The sequence below is a fragment of the Equus quagga genome, chromosome 11 (assembly GCF_021613505.1).
Source record: "Equus quagga isolate Etosha38 chromosome 11, UCLA_HA_Equagga_1.0, whole genome shotgun sequence".
In the NCBI taxonomy this organism is placed as follows: domain Eukaryota; kingdom Metazoa; phylum Chordata; class Mammalia; order Perissodactyla; family Equidae; genus Equus; species Equus quagga.
In genome coordinates this window covers 96,254,092-96,272,109 of record NC_060277.1, presented here as the reverse complement: position 1 = coordinate 96,272,109, position 18,018 = coordinate 96,254,092, and the positions used below count along the sequence as shown (strand labels likewise).

The following is an 18,018-nucleotide window of genomic DNA, read 5'->3' as shown; positions in this document are numbered from 1 at the left end:
GTACAGGGGCAGCTCGGACTGAAGCTTTAGCATTCTGATCCCCACTTGTCCATTGAGATCTGGGGTTGGGGGAACTGAGGGGGTTGGCAAGAGCCAGTCAGGCTCCTGGTACGTGATGCAAGGATTCTGAGGGCTCCCTGTAGAAATTCCAAAGCCCTCAGATTAGTTCCCTTAAAATCATCCCACTTAGCCCCTAACCACGACGCCAGCTACCACACACAGACGGGCTCTGCCTCTCTGCTTTATTAGAACGGCTCTGAGGCTGAGAGCACAGCTTCAGAGTGGAGGCTGCATCAGGCTGGGTGAGTGACCAGCAGGCCTCATGAGACTTCCAACACAGGAGAAGCAAACTACAGACCATGGGCACAGCACAGGACAGGACAGTCGATTGGTTTTTTTCTTTTATATATAAACAGATAATTAAAAAATTAGAGTAATATATAGAGTTTCTCTAGAGAGAGACTTTGCAACAAAAAATATATATAAAGAATATGACCTCCTGGGCAAATGAAGCAGCATCTCTGAGCGGAGGAAAGAGGGCTCCTCATGCATTGGAGAGGGGGCTAAGCCTTTGGACAGGCACCAAGGCTATTGCATTTCTTGGAAGAGGAAGGAAGAGTAGAGGGCTGGCTAGTCAGTGTGTCTGCATTATTCTCTACATTGCAAGTTTTTTATGGCTTTGGCTAAAGCGTGTGAAGCAGTGGAGGTACTAAGGTGCTAAACTGAGGCCTCTCGGTCTCTGTAAAAAACAAAAAAAGGGCGTCGGGGAGAGCAATGAAGCCCTCCCTAACCCTCAAATGAGTGGAAGCAGATGGAAGACATTCTGCAGGGCAGGGGGGAGGCTGGGGGATACGATTTAGCAGCCTCCTCCCCCCATACCCTGTGCATCCCTGCAATCCCACACATCTGTCCCTGCTGAGATTGAATATTTGAAGGGAGGCAGTTAATCTCCCTGCACTCTGTTGTTAATCCCTGGCAGCAGCTGGGACAGGGATGGCAGGAAGGGCCTCTCAACACGGTGAGGCTTCTCCTTTGGGGCAGGCAAACAAGCAGGAGCCTGGAGAAACAGGAATGGGCAGGGCATTGGTTTAGGCAGTGAGGCTCAGCCACTCCCTTTGGTCCCATCTGTAGCTCTGCCCACCAAACTTGGCAGGAGGGGCATCCTCGGGATGAGCAGAACCAACTAAGAGGAGCCAAATGTCTCTGACAGGGCAGGGGAGAGGAAGGAATTGGGGAATACAGAGGAGATGGACTTGGTCCCTGAAGCCCTTCTCCTGATTCATTCAGACCTGGACTCCTCCAGGATCTGGGGTAGATTTTGGTCCCGGGGGCCAGGGGCTGGGGCTGAGGCTGGGGCTGGGGTTGGGGCTGGGGCTGGGGCTGGAACTTGGGTGGAAGCTGGGGTAGGGGCTGGGGCCTGGGCAGAGCCTGAAGTAGGTAGGGGATGTTTGCTGCCAGGGTGGTAATCGTGGGTGGCCTTGGGCTCATTGGTGTGGTAGGAGCCCTTGTAGCGATGATTTTGCAGATAGAAAAGCACCAACATTCCCACCAGCCCCAGCAGCAGGAAGGCCACCAAAACTGAAAAGGAAAAAGGAACAGTTCAGGGGAGATCTTTGAGGTTCCACCTATATACAGACACACATGTATGCTTTTGGCCATGTACGTATGACAGTGACAGCTGTAGGACCACATTAGGCTATTCCTAGTGTCCGGTAGCTCTGAATTCCTGGCTTATCCCCTGCCATCTTCTGTTTCTAATATTCTCTTTCCACATCCCTGGTAGTTACCCCAATTTCTCATCTTTGTTTATGTTACTACACCCCCATTTCCTCATCCCTTAGCTATTACCCCATTTGAATATTTCATTTCAATTAAAAGTCTGTAGTATCCTCAAACATTTAAAGATCTCCAGGCCAGGGGCCAGCCCGGTAGCGCAGCTGTTAAGTTCCCATGTTCCGCTTGGGCAGCCTGGGGTTCACTTGTTCGGGTCCCGGGTGCAGACATGGCACCACTTGGCAAGCCATGCTGTGGTAGGCGTCCCACATATAAAGTAGAGGAAGATGGGCATGGATGTTAGCTCAGGGCCAGTCTTCCTGAGCGAAAAGAGGAGGATTGGCAGCATTTAGCTCAGGGCTAATCTTCCTCAAAAAAATCAATCAATAAGTAAATAAATAAAAAACATCTCCTGGCCAATTATATATTCAGCATAGCCTATCTCATCCTTCTTTGCACCATCATGCACCTAGTGCCCTTGTCACCCCTTAGCCCTGGGCATACAGGGCAGGGAGGGAACGCTGACAGTCAGAGGGTAGAATTGGGAGGTCAGGGTAGTGATTGTGCTACTCACAGCCTAAAAGTATGGCAACCCATCCATCATCATGGTAGTATGGGAAGTCTGAAGAGGAGAAAGCACCAGTTAGGAGAAGCCTGCTCCATATTAACAATTATTTCCCTTCCCTGTCGTCCCTCCCTCTCCTCCCCCTGCTGTGTGCCAGGGATGTACCTGGGGGCAGATACCAGGGATCCAGCTCAGGGGGCACCTCTGAGAAAAGACGTGGCATGGCTCCGCAGTTAGATTCAGACAGTTCTCCCTGAACTCGAAGGGCCTCAGCTAGCTCAGCGGTCATGGGTCGAGGGGTTCGGAAGTGGGTCTTGAGGGGAGCCACATTGTTGAATCGAACACCAGACAAGCAGCCCGAGAAACCTGGTGTGTTATAGCGCTGGATCTCCGGGTCAATTACTCCCGTCTCTGAGGGAGAGGCAGGCCCAGAAAGAAAGGGGCTTAGATCACCAATAGCCCTGCCCCCCTCACCATCCATAGGTTTCCCACTCATCTTTATCACCACCTTCACTGCCATTCCCAGGTGCTTCACTCTCTTCTAGGCTCCAGGGACTTCACCCACAAACCGCATTCTCACCCACAGCTTACCCATAACACGCCCTAGATACAAGGCCTTGGGTGAGTCCAGCTGGCTGTCCACCAACAGTGAGAACTTCTGTTCTGTCAGTGGGAAGTAGTCCACCTGACGGAAGGGAAAGGCAATGAGGGAGGCAGAACCAGAGGCAGATGTAGCCGAGACCATGCAGGAACTCCTGTCTGTCCAAACTGGGTGAGTCCTAGCTCAGTCCTAGCTGGGCAACCCCTGGGCCCAGATGTAGGATTTGGTATTAAAAACCCAACCACCTGGTTTCGAGCCCTGTTTTTGCAGCTTAATAGTGGTTTGACTTTGGGAAAAGCACTTTACTTTCTAAGCCTATTTACTGATTTGTAAAATGGAGATAATAAGAACCCTGCCTACCTGAACTACCTCACAGAGCAGTTGTGAGGGTCACATGAGATGATACACGTGAAAATCCTCTGTAAATTGGAATGTGCTGTACATTTGTACTAAATATTTGACATTTTCCTGGACGCCACAACCTAGATCATGAGGTTATGATCCAAACTGGTCCACCTCCCTCTACACACACCTGGATGAAGAGGTTGCGGTAGACCCGGGTGATGTTGACGCTGTGGGGCTGGCCATCAGTAACTGGTCGGGTAGTTAGTTGGTACACGTAGGGACTGGTGCCCAGCTGATATCGCAGCTGCAGGGTCCCTGTGGGGTGGGGAGGAGAAGAGGGAGTCTCCTTTCAGCTCCCACAATCCCCATCTTCTAGGAGTGCTTGGGTGCTTGTGTCAGTGAATCAATAGTTATAAGAATGAAGGGTGCCCTAGAGGAAGCTAGAGTTGAGGGAGAGAGCCTATAGGAAGCTTACCATCTTCCTTGATGAGCACGGCCATGTAGTCACGCACAAAGGAGCTGACATAGAGCAGGACAGCGGGGGCGGAGCTGGTGCTGAAGCTGAAGGACACCTCCTCTCCAGTGACATTGTAGACAGGCCCACGGTAACCGGGTACAGGCCGGCCAGGCTGGGGGTAGTCAGGCAGACGGTACCCAGGGCCGTGGTAGCCAGGTACATAGCCAGGAGTGTCATAGCCAGGGATATAGCCAGGCTCATAGCCTGGCACTGGCCGGCTCAGCATGTGGGAGAACTCCCGTGCTGCGGAGCGCAGCGCTGACTGTAGATTATAGCGCATCCAGGTGCCGGGCTCAAAGAAGCCACCAATATCTGAAGGCAGAGATGGTGAGGTCAGGACCCCCTTTCCCAAATTCAGATGTTGTATGTGTCATCCACACGTACCGTCTGGGACTTGACCTCAGTTTCTGCCACCACCACAACACACCCCCATTCACTTTTAGGTCTCCTTGAGCCCCTGGCACAGAATGGAATCTTAAAACCTTGAGAAATGTAAAAGATCATCTTGGGGGCTGGCCCTGTAGCTGAGTGGTTAAGTTTGTGTGCTCCACTTCAGTGGCCCAGGATTTGCCACTTTGGATCCTGGGTGCGGACCTACACAGCGGTGGCTCATCAGGCCATTCTGTGGCGGTCTCCCACACAGAAGAACTAGAAGGACTTAAAGCTAGGATATACAACTATGTACTGGGGTTTTGGGGAAGGGGGAAAAGAAAGGAAGATTGGCAACAGATGTTAGCTCAGGGCCAATCTTCCTCACCAAAAAAGAAAAAGAAAAGAAAGTATACCTTTAAAAGAAAAAAACAGGGATTTGCCTAAAGATACACAATAAGTGGAGAGTCACGATTAGAATGGAGATGTCATGACTCCATCCAGTACACTCGCCACTACTTACACTTCCTAACCAAGACCAGAGGTCTTCTATTTGTCCCTAAGTCCCTGTCTCTCTCTACTCCACCACACTTCTCCCTCCAGTAACCTACCTGTTCACGCATTCTACTAGACCAGCCTTAGGGAGGATGTGGTCTGGGTATACGTGCAGAATCTTGCTATGGTGAATGTCAAGGCTCACCTTAACCAAGAACCAGGTTGTCAGTGATTGTCAAATAGGAAATGGCATAGGAGGGCATCGTGCAGCCTGAAGTGATATGCTTGCAAGGGGGTCACCTGTGTTACGTTGATGATAGTGGGAAGATGGGGAAGTTATTTTTTTGTTGCTTTTGAGTTCTTTTAGTGCCAGCTAGCTATATCATCACTTTCTTGCCCCACTTTATGCCTTTGGGAGCCACCCAGCATCTTCAACTGCCTGATGGCCTCAGCTCAGAGCTCAGGAACCCAGGGACAACTCTACTTTTCCCTGGTGCTGACTTGACACCCTCTTTCTTTCCCTAAATCCCCTTATGCCCTATGGCTCCCTGAACTCCCATAACCACCAGCACTGACCGTGGTTGCAATAAGGCCCATCAAAAGCCGTGAGGTCACAGTCACATGTGTAGTAGCTGTAGCGTTCCACGCAGCGGCCTCCATGGAAACAGGGGAACCGGGGGTGGGCGCAGCGGCCTGTGCAGTTGGGTGAGGTACCCTCAGAGGCATTGGCACGGCCTTCCAGGTTCAGAGTCACTCCGTTCAGACGCATAGCCCTCAAGCAACCCACGAAGGGGCGCCTCTTAAGCTCCGCAGATCCTGGGAATGGTGGGCATGTCAAGAAATGGGTGTAGAGCCCGAGATAGAGATAAATAAGTATTGGAGTTGGGAAGGGAGCCAAGGGAGCTAGAAAAATGAAATAGACGCCAGGGACTGGAGAGGAAAGGTGGGCCTTTGGCTCACTTTGAAGCAGGGGAGATTGGGACCTAAGACATTGGCTTCCTGGGAACAGGGAGAGTGGCCTTGAGAGGTAGAAAGGTGAAGGAGGCTTCAGACCTGCCTCTGGGTTGTTGCTCACCAACATAGAGGGGCTGGTCATACTCCAGCCAGATGTAGGTCTGCAGGGGCATAGGCCTCAGCACCCAGGGCCGGTGATCCACACGGAGCCGGGCCTGCTTCACGTTGATTTCAGCCCGGACCAGGTGCCACTCATCATCGTTGAATTCAAAGTCATCTGAGTGTACTGTCAGGTTCTCATCCCCATTCCCCACATCGAAGGCGAAGACCACATCCCGGGATGCTGGACAATGTGGGGTGTAGGGGAGAGGACTCATACTTCTGCGATCCCTCACAGATCCCTCACCCACTACAACCTCTCTTCTTCACTCTGTGGAGCTCCTTGAATGTTCCTCCAATTTGTCTACAGCCTGGGACAAAACCCAGAAACTGCTTAAAACCTCATACCCCTGATCTCTCCCAAATTCTCAGATCCCTGGAGCCAGCTTCCCAGCCCCATTTCTCAGGTTAGAAGCATAGCTAGTCAGCTGGGAGACACCTCAGGAGTCCAGCTTCTTTATTCACAAGTAAGGGGCCTAAGGCCCGAGAGGCGAGGTGGGTGCCCAAGGTCACAAAGCCAGCTATCAAGACAGCTGGGTCTGTCGGACAACCGAGGGTCATCTAATCCCTTTTCATGCCACCTCTCAAGAGGACGTCTACCCTTGTCTCACCCCAGCCTCCACCTATCCCATAGCCCCCCACAGAGATCTTCATCTGCCCCATGTCCCAACGTCTGCCTGCTCACTGTTGAGTTCCACCCGCACGTAAGGTCGTCGCCACTGGCAGTAAGGGCCCCCCATATTCTCTAGGAAGACTCCTGAGGGAGCCGAGGTCCTGAAGTAGAAGGAGACATCAAGGCTGTGGTTGGCACGGATTGGGGGAAAGCGTAGAGCAGCCCCAGTGTGGAAAGAGATGGTGTTCCAGGAATTTCCTACAAAACCAGATGGAGGAAGGCCTTGTCAGGGAGGCTGGAGGGTGGAGGAGTAAGGGAACCTAGGGTGGGGTGGGGGAAGGTAGGGCAAAGGGGAACAGCTAGGGACAACCAAAGGGAGACAAAGGAGTGTAATGAAGGAGAATACGGTGCAGAGGAACCCATGGATGGGGGTCATATCACAGAGGAGCTGGGGGTCTGGCAGTGTGTCCTAGAGACCCCCAGTGGGTCAGGTGACCTAGATTTTGGAAACTGGAGAGCCAACCCTGGGAGGGCACACAATAAGGGTCTGCTACTCACGATCACCATAGCAGCGCAGAGGCCTCAGGAAGAACTGGGCCTCAGAAGTGGAGCGGTTTGTATCCCCCACCACCACCTGAGTGACAGGCAAATGGTCCACAAAGGTCAGCAGTCCCTTGTCGGTTCTCCTGTGGGGGCAAGATGCAGTGGCTCAGCCCCCGCCATTCAGCTGCCCCTGGAATCCTGAAAGCCCTGTCCCTTTGCCCCCCTTACCACTGGGGCTGGTCGGCGTCACAGTTACAGTGCAGGGCGGGGTCCACACAGCTCCCGTCCAGACCACAGGCACAGCGCTGGATCCCAGGCTGCGAGCCTCCCCAGTAGAAGTGCTGTTCCTCATTTCGGCCAATCCAGAAGCTGTAGGGGTAGCCTCCTGGGGGAGAGGTGCAGGCACTTCCAGGCCCCGTCTCTCCATTAACCTTTGGGCTACTCTCGCTCCCATCCAACCAGCCCAGACCCTTGCTTGAATCCTCTCACCCAGGGCTCCAGCTGAACCCTCTGGTTTCCTTCTCCCAGGCCCCCACTGGTCTCTCTTCCTGCTCTCCACCTTGTCCTCCTCAACCCCAGCCCTAACCCGCAGTGTTGAGCAGCCGGGAATTGTAGCAGGAGAACTCGATCCACTGTTCACAGTGCTGGGAAGCATTGGCCAGGGCACTGACTTCCTCCCAGGATGCATTCCAGTACTGGATGGCCCCCAGGAATGGCCGCTCCATGCTAGAACCTGTCACCCGAGTTGTCCACAGCCTGTCATGCCGTACAACTGTCCATGCCCGGTTCTCTGGGGGAGGGGAAGGGACAGAACTTTGGCTGGAGGTGGGCATTCTCTACCCATCTCCCTGTGCACCTCCACCATCATTGCTGCAACTCAGAGCCAATAAATGTAGCCAGCAGCTCCATTCCAGCCCAGCTCTGGGCCCTCGGCATTGCAGGCTGGAGATGAGACAGCTGGAATGGATCAGGAAGCTGGAATTTATCTGGAAGGCTAGATTACAAATTCCTGAGTGTCCCCTTTCCCCTCTGTCCCTCCCATTACTCTCCCTGCAGTTTAATCTTACTGGCCCCTATGCACCCTTCAGTCCTTCCCTGTTTCCCCCACACCTCCGCATAGCCTTGTCAGCTGCCCCTTTACCCCTTCAGACCCACTTACCTCGGATATCACAGTACACTACAAATGGCTTCAGGGGGCCACTGCCATCTGGATCAATGGTGAAGTTTCCAGAAGTTTTCCCACTGAGCCGATAAGCCTCACAGGATTCCTTATACAAAGCTGGTAGGTGGTGGTGTGGGGAAAAGACAATTATGGGATCAGAGCGCTAGGACAGCTAGCCCCACCATCTCTAGCAGCCTCATGATCCCCAGCAACCTTCTCCTGACCTCCCCTGTCCCTGACCCTTCCCCATACCCCAGCTGGCTTACGTTGGTGGCAGGTCTCCCCCTTGTAGCCTGTCAGTTCACAGTAGCAGATGAAGTCATCCCAAGACTGGTAGCAGCGTCCATCGTGCTCACACATGTTAGGGCTGCACCTAAGGAAGGGGGTCAGCACCAATGAAGGAGCCTTATTGGGAGATTGAGAGTGGAGTGGGGTCTGATCCCTGCAAGCTGCACTTCTGAGAGGGCCAGAACCCCTGGAGACACACCCCGCCTAACTAGCCACGTATAAGCCTAAATGCTGGGGCATAGGCAGGCCTCAGGGCTCAAGTGCTACTGTTCCCCCTTTCCTAAAAGAACAAATAATGTCTTATTCTCCCCCTCCCCGCACCACCAAAAAAGGGGAAGCTCTCTAGAACCAAAAACAGATGCTTCATTTCCATTCTGAGCATATGTCACTTTGAGGGAAGAAATAGGAGGTGAGAGGTCAAGGAGGAATCATCTCCAGGTGGGAGACTGAGGAGCTGGGACCAGGAGAAGGGAGATTATCAAGAAAGGCCACTCCATTGGGAGACCATGGCAGAGGGCTTTGGAGGGGTCACCTCTTGTAGGGAGAGGGGCTTCTGGATACCTATCAGTGATGCCACATGTGTCAAAGAGGACCTCAGCATAGTATCCAAGCCGCCGGCCCTCCACCAGAGTCAGGTTGACCAGTTGACCATCCACCTTGAGCAGCTCCATGCAGCCATGGAACGCCGTCTGGTTGGAGTGGCAGCCCGATCGACTGGCTGGCTTGGGACAACCTGGAGCAACCACCCCTGTGAGGCCCTCCCCAGGGGAGACCCCAGCGACCCTCCCCCAGGGAGATGCCAAGGGAGAGCCAGACATGAAGGAAGGAAGAGGGCCAATAGACAATTGCTGTCACCTTCCAGTCCCCAAGGCCCCAGAGGGGAAGGTGGGGTCTATCCCTACAAAACTCTCCAGGTAGTCCCATCTGGGTGGACTGAGGTGGGGCCTTCCCACTCAGAGACTGGGGTCTGGCCAGGTTGGCCCCCACTTACCCCCAAAGAAGTATGAGGTCCCTGTACGGATCAGCAGTGGGTATGAGACCCTGACCTCTGCCCCCTCCACATCATCAATGCTGATGACTGCATGGTTTTCCTGTGCCACAAAATTCACCTCATGCCAAAAGCCATTATTCAGGCGGTACCCTGGACAGGAAAGGAAGATGGTGTGGGTGGAGGAGCACCACAGTCTAGGAGAAGAGTGTTCTTGAGTGGGGAAGAAGCAACGCCACTCTGTGTCCCCACAGCAGCCTCTGTGCCCCCCATTATTACGCTTATCACTGAGGGTGACTTCTCTGAATGTCTCTCTTCACTATCCATAACCCCAGCAGCTGACGCAGTCTGCAAAGTCATAAGTGAAAAACACCTCCAGAGACCCCCTAGAACTGGAGAATACCAGGACTCTCAGCCTCCTGCTTCTCCCAGCACCCTTAGCCCCAGATCTGCCCCCACAGCTGCCACCAGCCACTCCCACCTTTTCCCAGAGCCCTGGGACGTCCTGCCCTGCTCCCTTCTCCCGGTCACCCTCTCCAGTATGCAAAGGCTTCAGTCCAGGCCTACAACCCCCGAGGCTCTCCTCTGCCCTTCTCTGGCCTCCTTGTGCCTCCCCACACCCTCCACCCCTCACCAGCAGCGAACTGAAGCTTCTTTCGGCCAGTCTGCGCGATGGACACGTTGACCTGCCCTTCACTGAGCATCAGCTCCACGTGGCCCAGCCCGTCCCCCAGGCGGGAGAAAAGTAGCAGCCCCGTGAGATCCCAGGTGCGGAAGCGAAAGGAGACTGCGAGGCGGCCGCGGCGGGGGAAGCCAGGCACTTGCACGAAGTTGTGAGGACCTCCGAAGTTGATGGGGTGGGGAACCGGGTCCAGGCAACGGAAGGCCACCTTACCCTGGGGGCGAAAGTGAGGATCCATCAGCACCCTCGAGCCGCCGCACCGCCGGCCTCTACTGGGAACTCAATTTTCATACTGGTCTAAGGCCCATGTCACGGCACTCCCTCGATGTGTGTAGGGGGGTGTAAGACCTCCGACCCTGACTGTTCCCACCCCCCAGAAACACGTCCAGCAGAGGAGGGGGTCTCCATTCGCTCGCTATCGCCGATCTACACCGTCTCCAGGGCGATTGCCTCCTTCCCTTCATTCCAGCGTCGAGAGGCATTTACCGCCGGCTTCCCGGCAGCAGCGCTTAACTACGCGCTCCTGAGTTGGGGTGGGGCGAGCACACCGAAACAGCCCTGGGTTCAAGTCCCTACTCAGCCGCTGCGCAACTGCGTGACCCCTGGCCAAGCCTCTCCCAGTCTCTGCACTTGATTTTCCTCATCTATTAATTGAGGAGGTGGTTGGACCGGACCACAGCTTATTAACTGGGGGAGTAGGGGGAGTGGCCTTTGCACCTCCTGTGAGTCGTGGTGCCCCTACTTGAGCATCTTGGCTGGGGAGAGAGAGGTCCTCGGTTTTTATCTGATTCTCAAGATCTCTTCCCGCTCCACCTCTTTGCTTTCCAAACGGCTTTCACCCCCATCCTCCCAGATTCCCCCGGCCTGCTAGCCTCGAAGGTGATCCGCGAATGGCGCCGCACGGCCAGGTCCGCGATGTTGACTCGGTTGAAGATTACATTTTCCATGCAGCCGCGGAAGTTATGGCGATAGGCAAGGTTCTTCTGGGCGGCGCCCACCAGACCCCCGATGAACATCTGCAGGCAAGGGGCGGGGAGGGGGTTCCTTGGGTGCGGGAGCGCGCACGCCTTTCTTGCGCTCCCTCGCCATACACTTTCCCAAGCTCCAGGCAGGGCTTTATAAAAGACTTGAAACACACGTTTCCCTAGTCGGTTTTAAAGCTGGAAGCTCTCTGGGCCTCCAGAAGCTTGGGTTCTAGCCCTAACTCCACCACAAATTGGCCGCATTCCCCTGGGTAAGTCAATTAATCTGTCTGGGATTGTTTATCTGCAGATGGGGCCAGAGTCTTTACCAACTCCACAGAGTTGGGCGATCCAAGGGGCAATTTGCTCATCTTGCCTGATCTCCAAAATCCAGATTCCCAGACCTTATCTCAGTAGTTCTGGGGTGGTGCCCAGGAATCTGCATGCTAACAGCAACAACAACAAAAACCCAGACCTTTCTGTAAGCCACAAGTTTGCCAAGAGCTGCTAGGCCGTTCAGGAACAGGAAAGTAAGGTCTTACCTCTGGTAGAGAGAAGTACTGTCACCCACCGACCCACCCAGCACCCCCACTCAACCAAACGGCGCTTCTCCCTCCGCTCACCTCGGTGTCCAGGTTCAGTCTTTCGAAGTCGCCATTGAGCACGAAGCGCTGCACGTAGCCGTCCAGGGTGAGATTCGCTTGGCGGCCAAATCGGTCCACACGCACATAATGCCAGTGCTGGTCGTTGAGGACGCCTCCAGCGCTCACGGTCGTGTGACCGGGCCTTGGCTGGATAGGGCTGCTGCCTGAGGGTGGGGTGAGCAGGGTCAGACCTCGAACCTGGAGAACCTCTGCCGAGCCCTCCCCCAGGCTGAACAGCAGCGGGCAGTGCAGAGGAGGGCCTGCATGGGGCCCAGGGCAGCCAGGGAGAGTGGGATGGGACCGCCTGGAGCCTGGGATGGAGCGGTGGCCATTGGCGAGTGTGTGCCTTAGAGTAAGCCATTTAACCTCTCAGAGCCTGTTTTCCTATCAGTAGAACTTGGGGCACGATCGCTGCTTCTACTTCATCATGTGGAAGTTATAAAAAGCTAATGAGATACAAAATAACTCCTCTTTGTGTGTGTGTGTGTGTGTGTGTGTATACTATATGTCTATGTATATATAACGTTTTTACAATGAGGAAACAGACTGGGGAAGTGCCTTGTCCTGGGTCACACCGCTGGTAGGTGGTAGAGCTGAGACTGGAATCCTGTTCTCCTGACTCGGAGTTCAGTGTTTTACTAGCACCAAATTCTATACGAAAAAGGCGGCTTGGTCCAAACAGTAAGGAAGGGGATGATCAGGTGGGCTCGGCTTCGCAGAGCAGGTGCAGCGAGGGGCTCGGCAGGAGAGCCTCAAGGGTCGCAACGGGGGTCGCTGAACTCACCCAGGCTCATGTGCAGCAGCAACTGCGCCCCCTGCAGCTCAAGTGTCACGTAGTCGCCCTGGACGCCCTCGGCGTGCAGCAGGAGCCCGTCCTTCTCTTCGGTCTTGAAGCTGAACGCGAACACGTCCCACAGGCTCCGGCTGACCCCTCGCGGGAAGCGGTACGAGATGGCGTCATCGCCGTCGAAATAGAGCACGTCGGACTCTGCGCGAAGGACCGTAGGTGGGCGGGGGGGCCGAGGAGACTCTTTGTCTCCCCGGGCCCCCCGCCACGACCTCGGCACCCTTACTGTAAGGGCAGCCGTAGAGGCCGAGCCTCAGGCCGATCTTGCCGCGCGGGTTCCACGCCAAGGGCACGATGCGGATGTAGCGCGCGGTGAAGTGGTAGTGGAGGTCGTGGCGCACCACCGCCGACTCGTTCACGTTACCGAAGAAGGTCTGAGGGAGGAGGGGAGAGGAGTGACCAGGTCCCCACCCTCTGCTTGGCTTCTTCACAGCCTCCCGGCCCATCGTTGTCACACCCAGCCAATCTCGACTTCCGGAAAGCAAACTCTCCTCGATTTCCCCTGCCTTCGTGCCTTTTCGCAAACACAGTTTCCCTCGCCCAGAGCGTCCTCTCCCACCACCCTATTATTTCCTCAAAGCTCAACTCAGATGTCACCTCCTTCAAGAAGCTCTACCAGATTTTACTCTGAAGTATGTTAAACCCTGTGATCCAGAGTGTCTTGCACACATGATGAGCTGTGACAGTCCCTCTGGACTGAGTCCCCGGACTGGAGTCACTGTTCCTCATCTGTGCCCTCACAACCACCTCCTCCGCTTCCCCTCAAGCTAGTGCCCAGCCCAGGTCTGGGAGCTGAGGAGGCTCCCCAAGTATGTGCGTGTGCGGAGGAGAGGCCTGGAGTACCGCGTTGTGCCCTCGCTGGTAGAACGGCGTCCAGCTGTCCACTCGGTCACCATAGAGCAGCATGTAACGTGTGACCCAATCCCACGAGTTAAAGGAGCCCTGCGTGGCCACGGCACGGATCCGGTGCTTCTTCATTAAATCTATCTGGAGCCAGGGATTCGGGTCCCCAATCCGGGGAGACCATCCACTTATGCCTATAGAAGGGTCAAGGGCTTTCACCACTGGCTCTCTTTTTATCCCCAGCCCTCCAGAGCCCCCCGCCCCCACCTGCCGGGGCGGGGTGGGGAGGGCGTCACTGAGCTCACCATGCAGCCTGGCAAAGCGAGGCGTAGTGAAGAGCCCGTAGTAGGAGGAGGCGCCCAGAGAGCGTGCGTACAGAGGCCCGACCAGCTCCTCGTCACAGCCGTCTGGGTTGGGGGAACCGACATGTTGGTCAGGGCGGCCCCTCCCAGGTCCTTCCAAAGGCCAGGCCTACTGACCAGCCAGAGCGCCCCCTTCTCTGCCTCCATGCAGCAGACTCAGCCCTAACTTAAAGCCATCTACTCAACCTGGGCTGCAGCAACGGCTGGACACTCAGGGAGACTGCCTTCTGCTTCTGGGGGAACCCCAGGCGAGACCCTCCTTAGCTGGGTTCCTGCCCAGATACCAGTGTGGGTTCAGTACTCCCCCAAACACAATCCCAAACCTCAGCATCTTCCAGAACTTGTCAGCCCAAGACACCAATCCAGCCGGAGCCTTAGCGTTAATCCCACGCATCAGCATCCCCAGACCTGCACCAACCCCAGATACAGGGCTTGGTCCCAACCATAGCCTGTCCTAGGACCATCACCAGCTCCATGTCCAACCTTAGCATCAACCAGGGTCACCAACTCCTGCTTGGATCCAAGCTACAAAATCCAGCCCCAGTCCCAAACTCTAGACCCTGGGCAAGCTCCAAAGTCCAGCCCTAGCCCGGGTCACCAGTAACACCCTTGTCCCCAACCCTCAAACCCGGGCACCAGCTCTCGCTTGGATCCCAGTCCCAAATCTCCCCCTGAGCCGACTCCATCCTCGACTCCGAGCCCAGCCCCAGCCCGTGGTGCGCGCGCCATCCTCGGAGCTGCATTGCGGAGCGCGGGGGAGAGACAGGAAAGGATGGGAGGGAGCGCGCGCGGACCGGGAAGGAACCCGCGACCACCCAGCCGCAATGCGGTGCGGGACCCGCCCTTCAGGCTTTGGACTCCTGGGCCCAACCCTGCCTGCCTCCGAGTCCCGCACTCACAGTAGCCCCAGCCCCAGGCTCCTGAGATCGCTGCAAGCAGGATGCAGAAGAGCGCGAGACGCATCATGCAGGGCGGATGGGTCCGGCGGCCTCCTCCCGGGGCCCGGCTCCGGCTAGGACTCCAGTTCCAGCTCCGGCTTCCAGCTCTCCTCCTGGGGTTCGCAGCGGATGGCTCTCTTCCTTGCCCACCCCTCCCTCTGTCCCCCTCTCCCCCAACCCTTCTCCCTTTTCTCTCTCTGTCGTTCCTGGTTCTCTGCTGTTCTCTCCTCTCCTTTCCACCCTCTCTCCTCTCACCTCCCCCCTTCCCCAGCCTCTCTCTCCTGGCACGCGCCGCTTTCCCGGACCCCGCGCAAGCGCGCGCCTCAGCCCTGCTGAGAAAGGGCGGGGGTAGAGAGCCTCCAGCCACCGGGAAATACCCTGAATAACCCGAGGCCGGCAGGGACTGGGGCTGAAGGGATGGGGGAAGGGAGGCTGGGGCCGGCCAGGAGGTCCTGAAAAATCCAAGAAAGGGGAGGGGGAGGGGGGGCTAGTCTGGAGATGGGGAAAAGAGTAAGTGAAAGAATCTAATATTTTTCTAAAGGCAAATTATGCTCCAGTCATCTGTGCTAGGCACTCTCAGAAGCCTGTGAATTCAGCATTTTTACCTTACTCCGCTTTGTAGATGAAAAACCTGAGGCTCAGAGAGGTAAAAAAAACTTACTCAAGATCACACAGGTAGCTGGCAAATGGCGATATTCCAAAACCCATTCTTTTTCCACTGTCAGGGTAAAGAGAAATTATTTTTTAAGGAATGGAATGGGAAAGTTAGGTAAAGAGAGCCCACAGACCCTAATCCCCACCGCCCTCTTGGCCCCTCTCCCCGCCCCTTCCTTCCTGTCCCACTTGTTTAACTTCTCTCCCTGGTGGTTATACCTCAGAAACCTGTGTAGCCAGAGATGGGGACCGAACCCGCAGAGCAGGTGGGAGCAGGGCAGCGGGGGACTGGTTACAGAGAGGGAGGGAAGGTGAAGGGATGGGATTTCCCCACCTGGCAACAGGCCTTTGCCATGCTATGAACTATCTAGGATGCCTGGAGCCAGCTGGGACCAGGGGTTCTCCAGATAGATAGCGCTGGTAATGAGGCTGGGGTTTTGGGCCGGGGCTGGAGCTGAAGAGAAGGGCGAGCTGAACCTAGGGGTCCAAGGTTCCAACCGAGCCCAGAAAACCTGAACTGCAACCCTTGAGACCCCCTTGTCACGAGTAGTTTAGTGAACCTGTACTGGAGTAGAGGTGCGGTAGGGAGGGAAGATGAGAAAGGAGACAGAAACCCTCTCCAGATCAAGCACGGAGTCCAGGGATCAGGTCTGAGGCAAAGCCTGCATGTGGGTGTTCTTCCAGAAGAGGGCGCTGCAAATACTGAGGCTCCAAAATTTATTAATTCAAAAGCTTGGCCTATGGAGAGCACAGATGCTTTGCATGCATTATCTTCCTTATTTCAAAAAATCCTATTTCAAACAATCTTGCTAGGGGGGCTTGTCAGGATTTCTAATCTCGACATTACATATTAGGCAACTGAGATCCAGAAAGAGCAGTGGCTTGCTCAAGGTCACCCAGGAAACTGGATGTAAAGGCAGGAGGGGTGCAAGGGAAGCCAAGGCCTGTTGAGGGTGTGTCAGGAAGAGTTTGTCTTTTCCCCGTGTACCGATGTACCTGGTCACACAGGAGCTCCCAGCTTGGAAGGCATGTGTGGGAGGAGGAGGTGTGTGGGAAGATGTCTCATAAGGTCTTTCCTCTCATTTTGACTTCCCCAGGTCTCCTGGGGACCCTACTCTGGGGATGATGAGGAGGCATACTCGGCTGAACCGTTGCCAGAACTCTGCTACAAGGCGGATGTCCAGGCCTTCAGTCGGGCCTTCCAACCCAGTGTCTCCCTGACGGTGGCTGCGCTGGGTCTGGCTGGCAATGGCTTGGTCCTAGCCACCCACCTGGCAGCCCGACGCGCTACCCGCTCGCCCACCTCTGCCCACTTGCTCCAGCTGGCCCTGGCCGACCTTCTGCTGGCCTTGACCCTGCCCTTTGCCGCAGCCGGGGCTCTGCAGGGCTGGAGTCTGGGAAGTGTCACCTGCCGTGCCATCTCTGGCCTCTACTCGGCCTCCTTCCACGCCGGTTTCCTCTTCCTGGCCTGTATCAGCGCTGACCGCTACGTGGCCATCGCGCGGGCCCTCCCAGCTGGACCGAGGCCCTCCACACCCGGCCGGGCACACTTGGTCTCAGTCATGGTGTGGCTGCTGTCGCTGCTCCTGGCGCTGCCTGCTCTCCTTTTCAGCCAGGACGGGCAGAGGGAAGGCCAGCGGCGCTGCCGACTCGTTTTCCCCGAGGGCCTCACACAGACGGTGAAGGGGGCGAGCGCCGTGGCGCAGGTGGTCCTGGGCTTCGCGCTGCCGCTGAGCGTCATGGCAGCCTGCTATGCCCTCCTGGGCCGCACGCTGCTGGCCGCCAGGGGGCCTGAGCGCCGGCGAGCGCTGCGCGTCGTGGTGGCCCTGGTGGCGGCCTTCGTAGTGCTGCAGCTGCCTTACAGTCTCGCCCTGCTGTTAGATACGGCCGACCTACTGGCTGCCCGGGAGCGGAGCTGCCCTGCCAGCAAGCGCAAGGATCTGGCATTGCTGGTGACCGGGGGCTTGGCCCTCGCCCGCTGCGGCCTCAACCCGGTGCTCTACGCCTTTCTGGGCCTGCGCTTCCGCCAGGACCTGCGGAGGTTGCTACGGGGTGGGGGCTGCAGCCCAGGGCCTCACCCCCGCGGCCGCTGCCCCCGTCGGCCCCGCCTTTCTTCCTGCTCGGCTCCCACTGAGACCCACAGCGTCTCCTTCTGGGACAACTAGGGCTGCGAATCAAGAGGAAGGGGCGGGCTGAGGAAACGGTTCCAGGGAGGGTAGGGGGAAAGGGGAGTAGGTGGGGGAACACTGAGAAAGAGGTAGGAACTTAAAGGAATTGCTTCTGTACTCTGCCACATTAAATTGATAACATGGAAATGAGATGCAACCCAACAACTGTTACTATTTTTGAGTCACCGACTTGGAAGTGATTTGCAGCAGGACAGAGCCGATGGGTTCCCCACCACCACCGTGCTTGGCTCTGAGTGGAAGGCGCTGAGAGCCTGGGTGGGGGTGGGGGGCTGTTGAGCCTGCTAAAGCTCTAGGCACTGACACCTCCTCCACCTTCAGCCAGTCACTAGCAACAGAGGTGAGGTGGGAAAGCTGCCGGGCGAGGGGGGGCGGGGGATGCTCTTGAAATAGCGTAAGGAAGAGCTTTCTAACAACCAGAGTGCTATCCAGTAATGGCTGCCTTAGCAAGCACCAAGTTCCCGGCCTCTGGAAGGTTCAGACTGAGGCAGTTGGGGACCGTGTGTGCCTGTGCGTGGTGGGGGGGGG

At 56.1% G+C, this 18,018-nt stretch overlaps 1 protein-coding gene across 2 annotated transcripts; it reads right to left on the bottom strand.

Annotated features, from left to right (window-relative positions):
• Positions 1 to 106: 106 nt before the first annotated feature.
• Positions 107 to 16,847, bottom strand: CNTNAP1 (contactin associated protein 1). Of its 2 annotated transcripts, none has more exons than XM_046674230.1 (26): positions 16,576 to 16,847; positions 15,312 to 15,368; positions 14,612 to 14,763; positions 13,656 to 13,757; positions 13,351 to 13,544; positions 12,734 to 12,881; positions 12,445 to 12,648; positions 11,640 to 11,824; positions 10,927 to 11,070; positions 10,007 to 10,268; positions 9,376 to 9,525; positions 8,946 to 9,117; positions 8,363 to 8,469; positions 8,094 to 8,213; positions 7,521 to 7,724; positions 7,163 to 7,319; positions 6,950 to 7,077; positions 6,464 to 6,649; positions 5,741 to 5,962; positions 5,242 to 5,481; positions 3,760 to 4,113; positions 3,472 to 3,599; positions 2,930 to 3,023; positions 2,504 to 2,749; positions 2,348 to 2,395; positions 107 to 1,578 (listed from the first exon to the last, which is right to left on the bottom strand). In XM_046674230.1, exons 1-26 carry the CDS (start codon positions 16,722 to 16,724, stop codon positions 1,280 to 1,282), a joined length of 4,452 nt encoding a protein of 1,483 aa, XP_046530186.1. In that variant the 5' UTR covers positions 16,725 to 16,847; the 3' UTR covers positions 107 to 1,279. The 2 variants fall into 2 exon arrangements, with proteins under 2 accessions (XP_046530186.1, XP_046530187.1); XM_046674231.1 differs by having other exon boundaries at positions 108 to 1,578; positions 16,713 to 16,829.
• Between the last annotated feature and the right edge of the window lie 1,171 nt (positions 16,848 to 18,018).